At 38.6% G+C, this 20342-nt stretch overlaps 1 protein-coding gene across 1 annotated transcript in view; it reads left to right on the top strand.

Moving 5' to 3' along the window:
- The window catches only part of LOC137660356 (nesprin-1-like), a 37886-nt gene that overhangs the window by 7009 nt on the left and 10535 nt on the right, over positions 1–20342 (top strand). The window contains exons 3-15 of the mRNA XM_068395190.1: positions 1451–1638; positions 3808–3958; positions 7255–7437; positions 7859–7996; positions 8717–8908; positions 9796–10129; positions 10960–11028; positions 14518–14660; positions 15520–15646; positions 16705–16916; positions 18438–18638; positions 18986–19114; positions 19400–19612. Of these exons, the coding sequence (XP_068251291.1) occupies positions 1451–1638; positions 3808–3958; positions 7255–7437; positions 7859–7996; positions 8717–8908; positions 9796–10129; positions 10960–11028; positions 14518–14660; positions 15520–15646; positions 16705–16916; positions 18438–18638; positions 18986–19114; positions 19400–19612 (2280 nt within the window). The remainder of the gene's footprint in view (positions 1–1450; positions 1639–3807; positions 3959–7254; positions 7438–7858; positions 7997–8716; positions 8909–9795; positions 10130–10959; positions 11029–14517; positions 14661–15519; positions 15647–16704; positions 16917–18437; positions 18639–18985; positions 19115–19399; positions 19613–20342) is intronic.

Here is a 20342-nt window from a genome sequence, read left to right as displayed (position 1 = left end):
TATTTTCCAGGCAAGCGAAAGTGAAAGGGCCAGCGCTGGGGAAGAATACATTGTGATTTTCCACTTGATGGTGTTATGTAGATGTTCACAAAATAGCCTTCTGTTTCATAGATGAGAGGAGGAAATAGATTACTTCATTAAGTCCAACCCTGTTATCACAAACAACCAAATCAGATGGTTGATACAAGTTGACCTTGATCCATTTTAAATTTGCTGAGGTTTTTAGATTCTACATTTAGATCTCATTTCCTGCTGGAAGGCATTTTTGGAACATCATATTGGTAGTTGTAAGAAAAGTTCCTCTAGTTAGACCTTAAATGTATGTAGACGCAATATGTTGACACTGTATTTCCCTTTGCATATTATAGTTTACTTCACTAGCAAAATTACAAAGAGCAGTTTATCTCTATTCATCCTCAGGCTGCCAAGTTCTTGTTCTTCTAAATAAACTTCCGCATCTCTAATTGTCCTAATAGTTCTTTTTTTCATCTGAATCAGAAGTGAACATAGTATTCTAGATGCAGTATGTCACTTTTTGGTGTAGTCACTTATGTTGTCTTGGCTTTGTTACTGTCCATCCTGATTTTTCTATCTAATATTCTGATGATCCTTTGCAAATGTAGTCAAGCAGGGTTTCTTTTCATTGCACTGATCCAACAGCAATAGCCAATTACTTTTGTGGCTTGTCTTAACTTGAACCTGTAATTCAAAACGGAAGCTGAAATGTTGCTTCAAGATGAAACATTAGCATCAGTGTAGAACAAGCCATTGCAACCAAGAAACCGACAGGAGAAATAATACTGATGACATATACTAAGTGCTGAGACAGTGTAAGTGCACTTTCTTCAGCTGTCCTGAATTTTCCTTTTCCGTTTCCAATGGAAATGCTATAGAATTGGAAAGTTGAAGGAAGAAAAATCTCCCCCTAGACATGCACTGTTCAACATGTGCTGCTGCTGGTCTCTATGTCAAACATGCCACTTTGCAGCTAGCCCACCTGGGGAAGAGTAGGTTCACGAAGGGTACCTCCACCACACCCTCACAGTAGATAAGAACATATTTTCTTGTCACATTTCTCTTACTAACTTCTGCTTTATGTTCTCTGTGATAATGGGAAAGGGCTGGGAATAATTCCACCATTTATTGGTGATGTTGGTTAAATGTATGTGAAAGATACTCAGCTGAGCATGCAGAGCTCTGGCAGTTTGTCCCAGGTGATGGTTTGGTGTTCATAGTCCCTGGGAGAGCTGTGCATGCTGCCAGGTTCTCCTGGCCTCATTGATAACATTGCAACACCACTTGCGCAGATGCAGTCTCTTAATAGGTATTCATTGAATGTTTTTCTCCTTTTTGCAAGCTTATTAATTTTTTTTTAATAAGTAGAAGAGAAATGCATTTGTATTTATGTATGTTTTGCAATTTCTCTGAAGAGTAATTTCTTCACCTGCAGGAACTTCAGAGGGACATAGAGAAACACAGCACTGGAGTGGCATCTGTTCTCAATCTGTGTGAAGTGCTTCTTCATGACTGTGATGCTTGTGCCACAGAAGCAGAGTGTGACTCTATCCAGCAGGCTACACGCAATCTGGACAGAAGGTGGAGGAACATTTGTGCAATGTCAATGGAAAGGCGACTTAAGTAAGTCTAAAATGCCTACAAATTAGTATTTCCTTCCACAGGCACAAATACAGGATGGGATGTATGTTATAGGGTTGCAGTACTGAAGCAAAGGGTGTAGGGGTCAGAAAAAGATCATACACTGAATAAAAGCCAATAGCTGTTATGCTGTGGGGAAAAAAAGAAATTTCAGGTTGTGTTTATATGTGCCTTTATACAAGGTACAGATATCAATTATCAAATTTTGCTCACAAGGCCTTTGATAGAATGATGTCTTATTTTCCATACTTCATAGAAATGATGAGAAAGAAACTAGAGAAAGCTTAGATGATAGCAGTGACTCCAAGAGATTTAGAAAACATGACCTAAAAGGGAGAGTTGTAACACTTAAGTTTACCCTAGAACTACTGAGACTCATGGAGAAAATAGTTACCAAATGGGTGGAATATTATTCCAGGTGTTAGGTTTTCATGCACCTAATGTTCCTCAACAGTTTCTCTTATGTCTGATTTTGTTTATTTGGAAGAATTTTAGGGCAGTACACTCATCTGGAATTTCCTCATCTGCCCGCCTTAGCTTTGATGAGCAAGTGTGGGCCGTAGCACCCGTGTATCTTGGGAGTGGTCTGGTTTACATGCTTAGACCATCTGTACGCTGTATGACCATGATATCCAGAAGATTCATTGTTTTCTATTCCCATCTAGGATAGCATGGGTGATTTTGATAGCCATGATGATGTAGGCCAATGCTATATACTCTGTGCTGACCGATAATAATACATGTTTAACTGTTTGAACTCCTGTATTTGTGAAGAACTTTTCTGTATCTTTTTAAGTTATTAATCTGATTTCTGTGATGCTTGCACAGTCATATCAAGAACTCTAGGTGAATTTTATGACTTTTCAAAATGCTGTATTGAACTTTATATGATCTTTGGTTTTGTGGGCTATTCTTAATGTATTTAGTAAAGCTTTATTTTATGCAGAAAGTTTGTTGCTTTTAAGTTGTACTGCTCTATGTCCACAGATTGCTATCTTTAAGTAATTTTATACTATTGCGGTGGTAATTCTTGTATAATATATTTATATAAATACAGCTTATAAGCTCTTTGACACAGTCTGTCTTGAAATATACAGGCTCTTCATACTTTTGTGTCCAACAAATTAATTCAGAACTATTTTAAGTTATATGCAGAACAATGCATTGATCTCTATTTTCCTTTCTTGCAATGTACACATTATGCTATTAGTAGATTTGTACCAGTAAGTTAACTGAAATATCAGTATTTAGGATCTTTATTGTACTAGAAACAGTTACTTGTATTAAAAAGCAACTTTCCAGATGTCAAACTTCAGGTTTAACAGCATATCATCAACAAAGCACAAATTTTGCATGGATCAGGTCCTTTTCAGACCTGCATATCTAAGATTTAGGAATGATGTATTCTGTATGTAAAAACAAAGTTCTGCTGTAATACAGCCTGTCCCAAAAAAAGATCTTGGTTTTTTTTTGAATCAAATGACGTTGAAGTTTTGGGGATTTTACAGTGTCAGTATTAAGCCAATTTGATTTCAGGATTAAGAGTCAGCCACTATTTTTAGATATTCAGTTGAAGTCAAATTGTTTTTTTTAAACATTGGAATAACTTTTAACTTTTTTTAAAATAAAAATATGTTTACAGTGTATATTGAGAGATTAGCATCTTACCACTTGTTGGTGAATGCAAAAAAAAAAAAGTTCATGTCCCTTTGCAATGCAGAATAGTGACCGAGAACTTTAAAATATATGCTGCAACATCTTTAGCATTCTGTAAGAAAAAGTTCTGCAGTTGAAGGTAGTATGGAATTTCTAATCTCTAAAATACTGGCTTAGGTACCTACACTGGGACTGTATTTCAGAAGTTATTTAGCATGTGCTCAGATTTTTAGAGCTCCTGTTGCAAACTTAGAACTTTCTTTTTATATTGATTCCAAAATCAGACACATTAAAAGAAAATTGCCATCACCTTATTTTAGCTCAGTCTGGAATGAGCCGGCCTTCCCTGTTGTCTGTTTATCAGCCTGGCTGCCCGAGTTAGATTAAGAGCCAGTTATTGTCTGGTGCAACACTGTTGTAGATGATCAGTTAAAGTTCTGTAGGTCAGCTGGCCTTCAGTTCGAGCATTCCCTAATTTTCCATTACCTATTGCAGAATTGAAGAGACATGGCGGCTATGGCAAAAGTTTTTGGATGACTACTCTAGATTTGAAGACTGGCTAAAAATCTCTGAGAAGACAGCTGCTTTCCCAAGTTCCTCTGGTGTTCTTTACACGGTTGCTAAAGAAGAACTGAAGAAATTTGAGGTGATTTATAACAGTCAAAATTTAATATCTACTGATCACATTACAGCAGCCAGCTGGTGTTCTTCCTTCCCCTACATAAGTCACTCAGCAGAGACACTATATTAATACAGTAGAGTTGATGATTTTGTAGCTGCCTTCAGTGGCAGGTTTCTAGGATGCAAAAACAGTGGAAGGTGGCACCTGAAAATGCTAATAAATAAATCCACTCTCACTTGCTGTTTGTTCACCAAATTAGATATCTAACCTTTTCTATTTCTGCAACTTTTTAATATGTCCAGTCAGTAAGTGCTCCAGAGCATTCATAAATCTCCCTTCACCAAGTACCTCTTCAAATGCATGCTGCATGTTTTAGCTTTTGCTTTGATTTTATCCCTCCTCTTCTTTCTGTAACTCTGAAACCAGCCTTCTGAACTCTTTTCCTGTGTCATACAATATCCACATTTTAGATCCTTATACCCGAAATTCATGTTTGTGAAAGTATTGTTATATGTCCACATGGTGTCCTTCGTGACTTAAAAGTTAACTGCATGCTTCAAAACTTACAAGCAGTCACTTCAGTCAATGCGTAAGAGCTTGTTGCATAATCCGTCGTGTCTACTACAATATGATGGCTTGTCTCATAATTACAGTGGAGTGTATACCTGTGTGTAAAGCACACACACATCATGTGGCTAGTCACAGGTGAAAATCTTTTTCTCGGTTTCATATATGCAAGGAGTATATCAAGATGAGAGAGAAAAATAATTCTGAAGAAAGACAACAAATTGTTTAGGCAATTCTGTAAACAGTCAGGTGCTGTAAGTATTTGCTGTGAAGAAGAAATGCAAATTTTAAACAATGTCTAAAACCAGTTAATACTTTTTGGTTTAACAATTAATTCAAAAACATAAACTGTGAAGTGCTGATTCAAGTTTTATAACTGACATTCACATTTCTGAATGTACTGGCCAGATTTTGTTGTTAAACACTGCCAGACTTCATTATGGTGAGGTAGGCTGCCATAGTATAAAAATGGTTGCTTCCTGGACACAAGTATTCTATCTCAGACCTCCTTCCCATTGTCCCTTTACTCAGTGATCAGGGTCTAAATCTCTTGTTTAGCAAGTCTCTTTATGAGAAACTACCAAAAATATCTTGGCTGTCTTTGATTTTTACAGCTGAACTGACTTGGCCCAAAGTCTGTTTCACTGAACCTCAGCCTTTATGGTGACCTTCCCTCTCCTGCAGACTTGTGGAGTTTTTACTGTCTACTGGAGTGTCAGCAGGAACTAGCTGTGAAGAGAACAGTTTAGCAGCCTCTTTGAAAGCCTGCTTTCCCTGCAGTTTGATTCTCTCTCTTTTTTTCTTTCTTTCTTTTTTTTTTTTCCCTGAGCACTTAGTTTCTACACCTACCAAAAAGCAGGAATGTAAGCAGCAAAAGTTGTTCAAATTCAGTGGAATTCAGCAACTTCGTTGTGAAGTCAGTATAAAGTCAGCTGCATATACATACTAACTGAAGCAGGTTTCTGCTTTAACTAGACATTTTTTTTCTAATTTTATTTCCCTCTCCATATCTGCAGTTGAATTTAAAAAAAACAAAACAAAACAAAAAAACAAAACCAAAAAAAAAGAGCCCAGCAGACCGTGTAAGAGCCCTTCAGTTCCTGAGCACAGAGGTCAGAGATTGCTCTCACTGACTTCACTGTACAAAATCAAACTCCTTTCTCTCCAATAGTTTATGGAGAAGTGAAAAGAGGTTACAGGAAGAAATGCAACAGATGAATTCTTGTGTAGCTGAGCTGAAAAAAATGGAAGTCAAATACACAGCTGTTCTTTTGCTGGACAAAGCTTGGTAACAGGTGAAACAACAACTGCACACTTTTAGATTTCATGATCCTAGTGAATACAGTCAGATTTATGCCTCTGATATGAGAATTACCTCCTTGTGCAATTTTAAGTGAATTCATTTCTACTGAGCTTTTCACTCCAGTTGCAAGCCTGTTTGCTCCTTGTTGGTTGTTCCCTACCCAATTTGATGGCCATTTAATGAAGGGAATAGTTATATTGAGAGGACTCTACAGACTTTGATCTTTTTTCTTTTTTCACACCAGCTTCTTTACTTTTGTCTCTGCTATTACAGCAGAACTGTGCTTATTTCATTTTTAGCTTTGACTCGTACAATATAAAGAATATGTATTGTTTATGTAGAAATCTCATGTGTTAGCTGATTTTAATGAAAATTTCTGTACAGATGTATATTACATATCACACTTCTCCAGTCCTTAGTAAGGGTGGTGTCTAGTCTTGGGAGAGATTGACTGTTTATTTGCACTGTGAGGAATATCAGAGAGCAAGTTTGTAGAACTACAATGGGAGCCAAAACCTACTTGTATTCAAAAGAGAGCTGGTATAGTCTAAGTTTTTAAGTCCCCCTTTAATTGATTGCTTTTCTGTTTCTGTGACAACATAAAAATTTGGTTTTTTTAAAGTATTCATCATTTTATTTTTTAATTTTTATTTTGGAAGGGATTAATTCAGTCAGCTCCTTGCAAGATACTTTCTCCAAATTGCTTTGTGATTGCTAGTCACAACATGAAACTCATGGACTAAGTCACCTACTGTTTCTGCTCCCCAGCTGGGTGACTGAGGCTTTTGTAACAGTAGAGGAAGCACTGAAAGTACATGGTGCAGACACTTGCCCAGGCATAAGTTGGTATGGATGTTCATGAAATTTTCTTTCAATGAAATTTTAAGACAAAACTTACTTGTATACTAGTATACTGAAGATAGAGATGATTCCTTCAGTACCATTTTTCACTATTTTTGGTAAAACTCAGAATAAACAATTGCGCAAATCTCTTCAATATTTGCACTTCAGCAAATTCAATATGTGTAAGGAAATCCAGTGAAACCACAGGAATCTTGGATTTCTGTTCTTTTTTTTAAAAAAATAAAAAAGTTTCATGTTCATTGTTTGTGTTTCTGTTCTCAAATACAAAGGCATATGATTCAGTAGAAAGAGGAGTCTATTTTTTTTTGTGCTGATTTTGCCATTGTAATGGGTGTTCATGTTGAAATTTCTCATTCAGTGAACTATATCAGTTTTATAAATTTTTTCTTTTTCTTCGCTCATTTTAATCAGAAGGTAGCCTCTCAATAGGGTAGCCCTCAGTAGGCGTCTGCGTCCATAGCGAAATCTTTCCACTAACACAAGTCAGAGTGTAGAAGTAGGGTCAAAATAAAGGGAGAGACTTATGTATGTATCCCGATTTCAATAAATAAAAATCTGATGGTGTCTTTTGTTCATATTGCTTTAGGCCTTCCAGAGACAAGTGCATGAAAGTCTGACTCAGCTGGAACTGATCAATAAACAATATCGCCGCCTGGCCCGAGAGAACCGCACTGACTCTGACTGCAGCCTCAAGCATATGGTTCATGAGGGGAACCAGAGATGGGACAACTTACAGAAGCGAGTTACCTCCATCCTGCGCAGACTAAAAGTATTTTCCTGTTTTTAAGCCCTTCAGTTTAACTACTATACTTATGAATCAGGGATACTCCAGAATCTTCCAGTTTGATGCATTTGCACAGTGTTTTTGAGGGGATTTCTACCTTTGGAAGAGAAAGGGAGCTTATCAGTTCACTTTGTCTGAGGTAACCAAAGCATGAAGTCTGTAGTGAAATGCTTGGTGACCTTAAACACCACCTCCTTCACAGAAGATAACTTTCACAGCTAATTGCAGCTGTAGATGATGTTACTGGAAAGGGAACCTTAGAAAACATGAGGAAATGAAAGAAGAAGGTGTATCAAGTTTAGGTTAAGTTTGAAGGGCACAAAAGCCATTTCTTCAGAGAACCACTATTGTTGGGGGTTTTGGGGTTGTTTGGTCATTTCATGCCACTCCATTTTCCACCCCCCAGCATTTTATTGGCCAGCGTGAGGAGTTTGAGACAGCACGTGATAGCATCCTGGTATGGCTAACAGAGATGGACCTGCAGCTAACCAACATTGAGCATTTCTCTGAGTGCGATGTCCAAGCAAAGATAAAGCAACTTAAGGTAAAGAATGATTGAATGGTAACAGGAGGAGGGATGAGAGAAGGGATAAAAACATTCATGGTAAGAAAAGAATTTAAGAAACATTATGCAAAAATGCAGCCTTATACAGTCCGTTACTTGCAGGCTGAGACTTCAACCTCAGAAGTTATGGGCTATGTCAGGTTTCAATATGTACTTTTCTGACAGAGTGGAAGATCTTTGCCCTGTGAAAAATTTAAAAAAAAAAACCAAGGATGATACTCTCCATTCCTTAATCAAAAGAGGAAATGTCGATAAAAATCATTAATGTCAAGTCTCAGTTATTGCTGACACCTGAGAATTACTACAGTTGTCAACCATTTCTGCATGAGAAAAATCATTATCTGGAGAGAAAAATATCAAATGTCATGTTATCCAAAATTCCAGTGTGTTAGCTTCAGTATCTGTGTTCATTCTAGACATTTGGTCATGGGCATGGCTTGTTTAGAGAAGAGCTTTCTTTCCAAACACAACAAGTGAGGAATGAGCTGGTAAACCATGAAGTATCACTGTTTTTGGCTAGAAAGACTGTGGAATGCTAAATTTAATTGCTCATTGTTGCTCATACCAGAATATTTGGAATGATCCGTGTTTGTTACCCCCACCATTCTTGCTGAAAAACTCTACGACTTGCCTCCTTAATAACTTAGGTTGTTGTAATGTTGATTTCATTGAGAAAGCATGGACTCTTCCTTTATGCAGGCTTTCCAGCAAGAAATTTCACTTAACGACAACAAAATCGAGCAGATAATTGCACAGGGTGAGCAACTCATTGAGAAAAGTGAGCCCATGGATGCAGCTGTCATTGAAGAAGAACTAGATGAGCTGCGTCGTTACTGTCAGGAGGTCTTTGGACGTGTGGAACGCTATCACAAGAAACTCATCCGCCTTCCTGTGTGTATACTTACATACATACATATTTGTTTTGTTGTGATTTTACAAGTGAGAGAATAAGGAGAGAGAAAGATGTTGAAATGAACGAACAGGAAACTTCTGTAACTTTCAAAAAATCCTGTGGTTTAATTTTGCTATAACCCTGACCATCTGCCTCCCTTCATTATATGCTATTTATGTCCTATTCAGAGAGCAAACTCATCAGATCTGGAATTTTTGCATGACAAACCATGCAAATTGGATATTTATAAACCGTTATTATTGGTGGTAGCAGTGTGGTACTGGTAAGAACATCTCACTGCTCTGTCAGATAGTTTCATTGACAGCTTATTGAGTTCTGTTTTGTTTAAAGCACAATGTTTTTTGTTTAAAAAACAATGATAAAATGATTCTCCCCATCAGAAGAGACAGAAATTTGTCTCCAGAACTGAACATATAGCTGAATAAGTGAGAGCAAAACAATTTTCGGTAGCTCAAGTCCTCCTGAAGGAAAGGAACAAACCCCATTGTTTTCAAAATACGAAATAATATAATGAGAGCAGTGGTCACGATAGAGGTCACTTATGCTTCCTATGACTTGATTCCAGAGTGTTCTTTCACTTGATGTCTGCGTTGCAGTGGCATCAGTAAAAAGTCTGGAGCCATTTGCTTGATGTGAGACTTTGTGGTGCCTTAAGTAATTAAAATGAACTGGCATTATGAACTTTTTTGTTGCTTTGTTTTTTTAGTGCACCTTAAAATAATGAAGGGGAAGTGCAAAAAAATGCAAAATGGAAACCCCACCAGTGTGACTGTTGCCTAATGCTACTTTATTTCACTGACCCAGGCTGACCATCCAGTGCCTCTGCACGTTTCATTGATCGGTTCTGTTTGCATTATGCTTATAGCTGACAGATGACGAGCACGACCTCTCTGACAGAGAGGTGGATCTGGATGAATCAGCAGATCTCTCTGACATACACTGGCCTGACAAGTCTGTGGACAGCGTTCTCTCCCCGCACCCCTCTTCCAACCTTTCGCTGCCTCTTTCCCAGCCGGTGAGAAGTGAGCGATCAGGGCGAGATACACCTGCAAGTGTGGACTCCATTCCCCTGGAGTGGGATCATGACTACGACCTTAGCAGAGACCTGGAGACAGCTGTTTCACAGGCACTGCACTCTGAGGAAGAAGATGGAGGACAAGAGAAGGACTTCTACCTGAGAGGAGCAGCTGGTATAGCAGGTATGGTGGCAAATTGCTACTCTCCTAGTAAAAAGAAGCAAATGTTACATGTGTGATTGCTTGGCCAAGATGCTCATGGAAAAGTATTTTAAGTAGCCCCAGAAGATTTTAAATAACTTTCCCTACATGATCCCAGTGGCCTTCTGACCTTAGACACAGTGATGGAGATTCCTGGATGACTACAGCCTTGGAAAATCACAAAGGCGTATATGATATGACAGGGAATTGGCTGTATCTCTATACTTGTGGCCTGCCAGATGGGATATCTCATCTGTAACAGCAATGCATCATAAGTTATTCTGACTAGAAGAAACTATACTGGATATGACAAGAAGTGCAGAACAAACTGAAGAAGTGCTGTGGGAGAGATCCACAGACAAAATCAGCAAGTGCTTAAGCAAATTTTAACTCAGTTCTTACCCAGGCAAGACTCCAGCAACTAAGTGTTTAGCCTGAGGTAGGATCTTCGGTCTTGCTCTCCACTGAAGTTGGAAATCCTTTCCAAGTGCGTGTGCTTTGTGTAATAAATCTTAATGAGTCAAAGTGCCCAAATGCATCCAGTTGTGGGGGAAGACATACTAGTATATTATACTGTGATCTGGTGGCTGTCTTTTGCTTTCCAGGTCATTGCTCTGAAAAGAGTCAGGTTTGCCTTGATATTAAAAGACTTTGTAGCAGGCTCCCTGTATTTCAGTCTTCATCTTTTTTCCTTCTCCAGAAAGGATGTTTGCTATTGGAACCGTTTGTATATTCCATCCTATGAAAAGGACTTCTGTAAGGAGGCGGCCATTGCTGAGCTGTCAATTTAGACTGTGCTTTTATTTTTTCAGATGTAGAGATCCCTGAAACACTTGAGGCCTATGTAACACTCACAGAAAACGCACTCAAAAATATCTCTGGTAGGCATCAGAAAAGACTAAGCGTAGCCAGATGCAAATACCACAGTGCACAAGCATAACTTCTTTCTCTTCTTTTAGCATCTGCTATACTTTTCACAACTTACAAAATAAATTTTCTTACACAGCAGCATTGGCACATTAATGTAGAAGTATCCTGCTTTACTATTGCGCTTAAAGGTATTATTAGGCGCATGGATGAAACAATGATGTTTGAAATATTGGCCCTCCCACCTCAGCTAACTACACTAAACTGATCAGTAGGTTACTCTGATTGGTCTTTATTCTCTGGAATCCCTCAACAGGACTTAATACTTTTTTGTGTCTCTGAGAGCAGAGTAGTTTCAGTTTTGCAGTTATTTTTTTAACACATCCACAGCTTGGATTATTACTTAGATATAAACTTTTAGGTTAGTTGTTGTTTTATGTGATAACAATACCAAGGTGAGGTACTGTAGTCCAATGCCTTTATATTAGTCTTTTATATTGGAAGATTAATTTTTTTTCATGTTGCATTTTTACGCAAGATTAAAGCTACTGTTTCATTTGTTAGATTACTCTCTCGGAGAGATTAGATGCACTTACAAATACCTTCTCTCCTGATTTCACAGTTTTCCTCTTTTGAAATAAAGACTTCATTGCAAATTTGAAATATTAAACATTTAAAATCTCAGCATCTGTGGCACAGACCTCAGGTTCACTGTCCATTTTTATTTTTTCCCCAAATGAGTGAAATATTATGATTAAGAGTATAAATAATAGCAGTACATATAGAAAAATGTGTATAGTTTTCTGACCTGTGAAAATTTTGAAAGTAGTGAGGGAAAAGCAATATTGAACACTTTGTTCTGTCCATTTGGGGTGAGGCGGTGTTTTGTATGGAAAAAGATTAACCATCCAAGAGGGTCTATTTTCTGTAACTAGGTGGACAATAGGCTCCCCTTCTCAATGCATGTTTTTAGTTGTGTATGAATAAATTCAAACTGTCTTTGTAAACATATGGAAATCAGGCACAGTGATAGAATATGAATAAGAGGGATCTCATGTGGTCCTCTAGGCTGCAGCCTGCTTCAGATTGGAATTGACTATAGCTAATTCATATCACAGAATTCAACTGACCTCTATAAGGAAAATGCACGTTAGTCCTGCTTCAAAAACTTTGGTATGAGTTCCAAGTGGCTTGGATGAATTAACACCATCTTGTAGATATGTTAAGCATAATTTTTGTAAAACGCCTAACTGGAAAAATACTATAAATTTTGCTGCTCAGTGTGGTTGCCTAAATCAGTCGTGGACTACTTGGTGTGGGCCTTCAAGACGTCCAGTCATCTATGGACCTTGAGAATATAACAGTATCACTTAGCGTTTGTATACTGCTTTTAATAAATAGGATAAGATTAATAGGATCCTTTCACATAGATCAAAATTCTACTGTTTTTTAGTGGAGAGAAGTAATGCAAAGAGAAATGAGGAAAAATCAAATTTTAACACGGATTTGGATCAGGAGTTTGGGTTACAAGGTTTTATTTGAGAGTGTTTGTGAAAGGGAGCAAGGCATTCTCAAAAATTACAGAATCACACAGAATCACAGAATCAATCAGGTTGAAGAGACCTCAGGGATCATCAAGTCCAACCATTGCCCTGACACCACCCTGTCAACTAGACCATGGCACTAAGTGCCATGTCCAGTCTTTTCTTAAACACATCCAGAGATGGTGACTCCACCATCTCCCTGGGCAGCCCGTTCCAATGTCTAATAATCCTTTCTGAGAAGAAATTCTTCCTAATGTCCAACCTGAACCTCCCCTGGCAAAGCTTGAGGCTATGTCCTCTTTTCCTATCGCTAGTTGCCTGGGAGAAAAGGCCAACTCCCACTTCACTACAACCTCCCTTCAGGTAATTGTAGACTGCAAAATCACAGAATCACAGAATCACAGAACATTAGGGATTGGAAGGGACCTCGAAAGATCATCTAGTCCAATCCCCCTGCCGGAGCAGGATTGCCTAGACCATATCACACAGGAACGCGTCCAGGCGGGTTTTGAATGTCTCCAGAGAAGGAGACTCCACAACCTCTCTGGGCAGCCTGTTCCAGTGTTCGGTCACCCTCACCGTAAAGAAGTTTTTCCTCATATTTATGTGGAACCTCCTGTGTTCCAGCTTGCACCCATTGCCCCTTGTCCTGTCAAGGGATGTCACTGAGAAGAGCCTGGCTCCATCCTCATGACACTTGCCCTTTACATATTTATAAACATTAATGAGGTCCCCCCTCAGTCTCCTCTTCTCTAAGCTAAAGAGACCCAGCTCCCTCAGCCTCTCCTCATAAGGGAGATGTTCCACTCCCTTAATCATCTTCGTGGCTCTGCGCTGGACTCTCTCTAGCAGTTCCCTGTCCTTCTTGAACTGAGGTGCCCAGAACTGGACACAATATTCCAGATGCGGCCTCACCAGGGCAGAGTAGAGGGGGAGGAGAACCTCTCTCGACCTGCTGACCACACCCCTTCTAATACACCCCAGGATGCCATTGGCCTTCTTGGCCACAAGGGCACACTGCTGGCTCATGGTCATCCTGCTGCCCACTAGGACCCCCAGGTCCCTTTCCCCTACGTTGCTCTCCAACAGGTCTGTCCCCAACTTTTACTGGTACATGGGGTTGTTCTTGCCCAGATGCAGGACTCTACACTTGCCCTTGTTATATTTCATTAAATTTCTCCCCGCCCAACTCTCCAGCCTGTCTAGGTCTCTCTGAATGGCTGCACAGCCTTCCCGTGTGTCAGCCACTCCTCCCAGTTTTGTGTCATCAGCAAACTTGCTGACGGTGCACTCTATTCCCTCATCCAAGTCATTAATGAATATATTGAATAGAACTGGTCCCAGTACCGACCCTTGCGGGACTCCGCTAAACACAGACCTCCAACTGGACTCTGTCCCATTGACCACCACTCTCTGGCTTCTTTCCCTCAGCCAGTTCACAATCCACCTCACTACCCGATCATCCAGACCACACTTGCTCAGTTTAGCTGCGAGGATGCTGTGGGAGACCGTGTCAAACGCTTTACTGAAATCGAGATAGACCACATCCACAGCTTTACCATCATCTATCCACCGGGTTACGTCCTCATAAAAGGCTATCAAAATTAGAGAGGTTAGAGCACAGTTTGCCAAGAACTTTCCCCTTCAGAGAGGTGAAGAATTCTCTGAGGTAAAAAGTCACTTCAGAACAGTTTGCAAGCCTGCTTTAAACTGTGGACTCTTTGGTAGTATGCTTATGGCAAGCATGTTCATTGGTATAGTCATCTGTCCTCGGAAGGTCGCTAACACCCTCTAATGTAACTAGTTATCAGTTTGCTTTGACATCGTACCACTCGTACTGCTGCAGTCTCCTTTACTATTTAATCCACATAATATTCCTCATATTTATTCTGCCTGGGCAAAAGATATAAAACTTTGAGAAAACTTGGGTGACAGTCACTTTTTTTGGTTTTGGTACAGGAGAGCCTGGTGCCCTGGAAGCACATATCCGACAGCTGGACAAGGCCTTAGACACCAGTCGTTTCCAAATACAGCAAACAGAAAACATCATCCGCAGCAAAACACCTACAGGACCAGAGCTGGATTCCAGTTACAAAGGATACGTGCGTGTATTTTGGAGCACAAGTCAAATAAGCACTCCAAGCTTAGATTTGCTATTGAAAGAAATATAGCTGTTTCAACAAAGCAGTTAGATATTACTGCTTCTCAGACTTACTCACTCATATGGTTGCTATGCTTAGCCACATGCTGTTGTTGTTTATGTTATTAGTGTGTTTACAATAGCACAAGATTACAGGAACGTGACTCTAAGGAATTTATTTTCCTATTACATTTTTGCAGATGTCCAAATGTGCTTTCTCACAAGTGTTTTTATCCGTCTAATGAGGATATCCTTGTTTAAAATTCCTCTACTTTTAAAAGCAGGTTTTATAGCTTCATGCACAGTATTCATCTTGCTGATGTATTATAAACACGCGTCATGTAAGCAAGGTTGCATATATGGAATCCGTGATTAAAAAGCTTTCTCAGAGAGGTTTTCTGGAAGTAAAATTTTTCTCTAAATCATTCAAATAATTTTATTACTGACATAATTGAAAGATTAGCTGCTTGGATGCATAGTACTATTTATTTCCACACTTATGTTTATTTATCACATCTTCAAGTGTCTTTGCCATAGTGTCTTAACATTTAGAACAGATGGCATCTAAAGTCATCCAGCACAATTTGGCACAGTGGCACTGAGTTATTTCCATTTAGTCTGAACTTACGCTTTAAGCCTTCGTTGTCTCCATATACATTTCTTTGATAGTATCAGGACAGATTGTTGAAGTAATAGATTTTTATCTTCACACTTAGACCTACTTTTGGAAAATTGTGGAAATTGCATTGTAATTTGCATTTTCCATGCAATTAGTCCTGTACACTGCATATTGAGATGGGATTTTTTGTTTGTTAACACAGATGAAGCTGCTAGGTGAGTGCAGTAGAAGCATAGACTCAGTAAAAAGGCTTGGATATAAACTGAAGGAGGAAGAAGAAAAATTATCTGGACTTATTAACCTGAACAGTACTGAAACACAAACAGCTGGTAAGTAACGTTTAGTTCTTTGATGGAAAGCAATTATGTAAAGTAACAAACATGCAAAGTTTTTCTGAATAAACACTTGGTATTATTTACTGACATATATATTTACACGACTGTGTCTGTTACCATGTTCTGTTTAACATCTCTTAATAGGAATAGTAATTTTTCCTTGTATATGCCCTATAAAGAGATTAGGCATACAAGTGCATTTGAAGAACCCCTTCATATCATGAGGCATAACCCTAAGCCTTTCAGAAAGCCCCTGTGGATGCAATGCATTTTTTGTTGAATGTTTTCCGATAAAAAAAAAAAAGGTTGCTTATGTTGCTGCACAAAACACTTAAGTCAGCATTCATTTCTTCTAATATTAGCTTTCACTTCTAATATTATCTGTTTACAGTACAGAAATCTATATTCACCTGGTAGAAGTATTCACCTGACTAATTTTAAGCATCAGCTGTGGTACAGGAGGTATTGCATTATAAAAACATGGATTTGTTCCTGAGACTATAAAGGCAATGTTTCCATTCTTAGCTTGGCAAGATATGCTACCCATGCAGTCTATTTTATTTTGATTTTTATTTTTTATTATTTAGTGCAGGTATTTATCCAATGCATCAGCAGTAGCTTAGGCAAACATAGTGTGGTGTGAGTATTAAATGTGATAGGTATAAATTCCAGTGAAAATAATAATAAATACGTGGCTAGTTAGACATATCAGATTCCTTGTCTGGTTTGCATTTATGCTAATTTATAATGTCTTTATACCAGCATAACCTGTTTTAGGGACCTGCATGTATCAACTTAATTCTGTTCATAGAAGTCTGACATTAGAAAGTGATAAAATTACTTGCTGCCTGGACTCATCCAGATTCTTCATTCTTTCTCTCCAACATTACATTCTTTAATGTAATTTAGTTTTCAGTGTGGTGTTTCATGGGTTGGGGTTTTTTGGTTTTTATGGAGCATTTTTTTTGCCCTGCACAGGATTCAACAAATGGCAATTGTGTGTGTGGCTAGTGTTTTTTTGCTTATGTTGAATTTGCTGTTTATCACTCCAGGTGTAATTGACCGATGGGAATTAATCCAGGCTCAAGCTCTAAGCAAGGAGCTGAGGATGAAGCAGAACCTTCAGCAATGGCAGCAGTTTAATTCCGACCTTAATAGCGTTTGGGCTTGGTTGGGAGAAACTGAAGAGGAACTGGAGAAGCTCCGCCACCTTGATCTCAGCACTGACTTACAAAATATTGAGCTCAGAATTAAAAAACTGAAAGTGAGTTTTATTTCTCTTATCCATAAGTTACCTTGTAAACAGACCTGAGTGCAACAGGTACATTGAAGAGGTTCCCAGTAGTTGCAGCTGGTTTGCTCCATTCTGCACATAGCAGGCTATTGCTGATAACTGAAGTAGCTGGAAAAGTGATTTTATGTATCACCTTTTGGCAGAAAAATGTACCACTGTCATTTACTGTATAATCCAAATGAATTTTTGAAATTGTAATTCTGTGGCAATTCTGTAATTCCAGAAGGTACAGGTAATTCCTGATGACAGCCAAGCTGATGAAAGAAAAAAAAAAAAGCCAAGTTAAATTAAGTCTCTTTTAGTCAAACTGGTAACAAAATAGCAACTTTAAAATAAATAGCTCACTGGGACATATTACTTTGTGTGAGGAGGGAAAGAGTGCCTAAAGGGGTTGCAGCCTATCTACTGCTGTCACCAGTACAACATAGGAAAAATTTGGTGTCACTTTGCAACATTCCTCTTTCTTCTTCTGTCATCTCAGATGCATCAGGGTCTGAATGCTGCCTTTTTGATCTCTCCTGGATATTTTACAGCTATAAAGATCCACAAATGTGATAGTCCACAACTTCACATTCAGTTACCAGCATCTTCTAAGCTTGGGCACAAAAATGTGGAAGCCAATGTCAAAATGCACTGTGCTCCGTGCTAGGAATGAGGTGGACAGATAGTAAAGACTGTTTCCGACAGTAATCCATCTAAAGCATATTAATGCTGTTCTTCACTGGAATCCAAATATAGCTGTCATAAGTACTACAAAGGTCACTGTGACATGGGGCTTTTAAGTAAATGCTGTAAAGTAGGTGGAAAAGGGGACATTTCATAAGAATCCTGTTCTTATCTCACCCACTCTTGGAAAGCCCATTAGTGCCCTCCAAACCAAAAGAGGTGGGGTTTCTTTTGTGGTTTCCAATGTAAACAAATCAGTTTTTATACACGTCCTGCTTCTATAAATTGGAGTAAGTTGTTTATACTCTTTGTATGTTTTCTTTTCCTTCAGTAAAAGATTTTATTTTAGAATACTGTTGACAGCAGTTTCCACTTGAAAACATGTTGTTTTTTATGTTTATCAGCAAAACTGAGAAGTTAAGGCAAAAGTTTTATTGTTGTAAGCTAAAGTACAATTGTCCTACATCTCTTTAAATTTTGTTTGGCCTGCTCTGTCTTTAAAATATCTGAAACACGAGCCAGATCTTTAAAATTCAACTATGACTTCAGGCTTTTAAGACTTTACAAGTTTAATTGGCTTGTTTTAGTTACACTCACAGTAAAATTTTAGTAGATGTTAAACAGTGGACATTTGAAGAGTCACAGAGTGAGCACAGAAATGTCATATCCAGAGTAAAGAGGCTGTTACAGTAAGGTACCATTCTGCCATTGCTGATGGCAAATCATTGCATTCTTGTGGTGCCTTCTCTACTTGGTTCTCCTGAAAGTCACGTTTTACCAATTTCCATCCTGTCTTTCCCCGTCCCACTTTGTCTTATCATCAAGGAGCTGCAGAAAGCAATTGATAACCGCAAAGCGATCATCTTATCCATCAATCTGTGCAGCTCAGAGTTCACTCAGTCAGACAGCGAAGAGAGCAAGAAGCTTCAAGAGCGCCTGTCTCAGATGAATGTGCGCTGGGACCACGTATGCAGTATGATCGAAGAGTGGCGTTGCTCCTTGCAGGATGCGTTAATGCAGTGCCAGGTTTGTATTGCGCTTATTTTAAATTGTCAGTATCCCACATATCAGAAATGTAAACCATGTTGTTATCTGGTGTGCTCATTATCCAGTCTGAAACTTGCCCATGCAAGCCAAAATACAGCTTCGGCATATGTTTTCTGAAAGATAGACCTGCACTACCTGAAGCATGTATTTCCAGCCCAAGATTTTCTAAATTTGTCATCTCTGGAATAGTATTCTAATATACTATTCTACACTTCCTTGTAAGTTATATTATTTAGCCAGTAGGACCTATCACAGGATAAACTAAAAACCTGAATTTGACTGGAATTTTCTGCTACGCTATTAAAATCATCACTCATGACTTGCAGGATTTCCATGAAATGAGCCATGGTTTGCTGCTTTGGTTAGAGAATATTGACAGAAGAAAAAATGAGATTGTGCCCATCAATCCAAACCTGGATTCAGAAACGCTGCAGGATCATCACAGACTTCTAATGGTAGGGGTATAATCACTCCTTTCTCTCCCAAAACCCATCACCAGAAAAACACTAATCAATTTATCTTCTCTTGAGTGTTAGCATTGTACATTGCATGCTAACATACAACTGTGGGACCAATGTCAGTAAGCTAACTTTACTTTGTAGGGAACGACTACTCACTTCTGTGACTACTTTCTTTCCATTTCAATTAATTTCAAATGTCCAGTTTTGTGAGTTCCTTCTTTTTTTCTTTTTTTTTCTTTAACTACCATTAAAAAAATCTGGTGCTTCCCTTGGTAACAGCAAATCAGACGTGAACTGCTGGAGTCTCAGTTGAAGGTGGCATCACTGCAAGATATGTCCTGCCAATTGCTAGTCAATGCTGAAGGCAAGGACTGTCTTGAGGCCAAAGAAAAGGTGCATGTTATTGGAAACAGACTGAAGCTCCTCTTGAAAGAGGTCATGCGTCATATTAAAGACCTAGAGAAAATTCTAGACATTTCAAGTAGTCAGCTGGTAAGTCCCGTCTTTTTATTCCTTGCTGTTTGTTGGGCACCTTTCTAGATGTTTTGACTGTCTTTGATCAGAGCTGTTGGCTGCACTGTTTCTGTTGTTTGCAATACTTAATCAAGGTGGTACACGTGTAATCTTGAATATCATAAAAGTAATCTTACACTTCATGATGTAAACATCTCTTTGTGATACAGTGGCATTTTTTAATCAGTAATTTTTGCTATTTGGTGTAGCAATAAGTATTAGACATCTTGGTTTGTTCATCCTGCCATTACTGATTCAGTCAACTGGCAAAGTATATGAGATAATTATTCTAGTTGCAGTACTGAAAATTATAGTGTGTCAGTTGACTCTGAAAGGGAAGATAATGCTCACTCTGTCAAAGAGAAAAAAAACATAAATTCTGTAATAAGCTAACAAATCTCTCATAGTGCCTTCTGAGCTTTGATCTGTACTCTGAATCTTTTCAAATTATCGTGCATCTCAGGATATTTGAGAAGGACCTATGCATACATCTTTGCCAACAGTAGCAGGTATTAAAGTACAGATTTCAAGGTTCTCCTTTAGTTTGACTTTTTTAAAGTCTTTGATTAGCAGGGTGCATAAGACATGAGAACCCAGCTCTCCCCCCCCTTCTAGTGAATTTCTGCCTATTTAAGCAAAATCTTGGTGGTACCAACCTCTTCTTGTAATTGAAGGCAAATAAAGAGCAACTGTTTTTTCCCCTGTATTA

Source organism: Nyctibius grandis, chromosome 1, assembly GCF_013368605.1.
Source record: "Nyctibius grandis isolate bNycGra1 chromosome 1, bNycGra1.pri, whole genome shotgun sequence".
NCBI lineage: Eukaryota > Metazoa > Chordata > Aves > Nyctibiiformes > Nyctibiidae > Nyctibius > Nyctibius grandis.
Note: the sequence above shows the minus strand (reverse complement) of the source record. Positions and strands in the feature narration are given on the sequence as shown.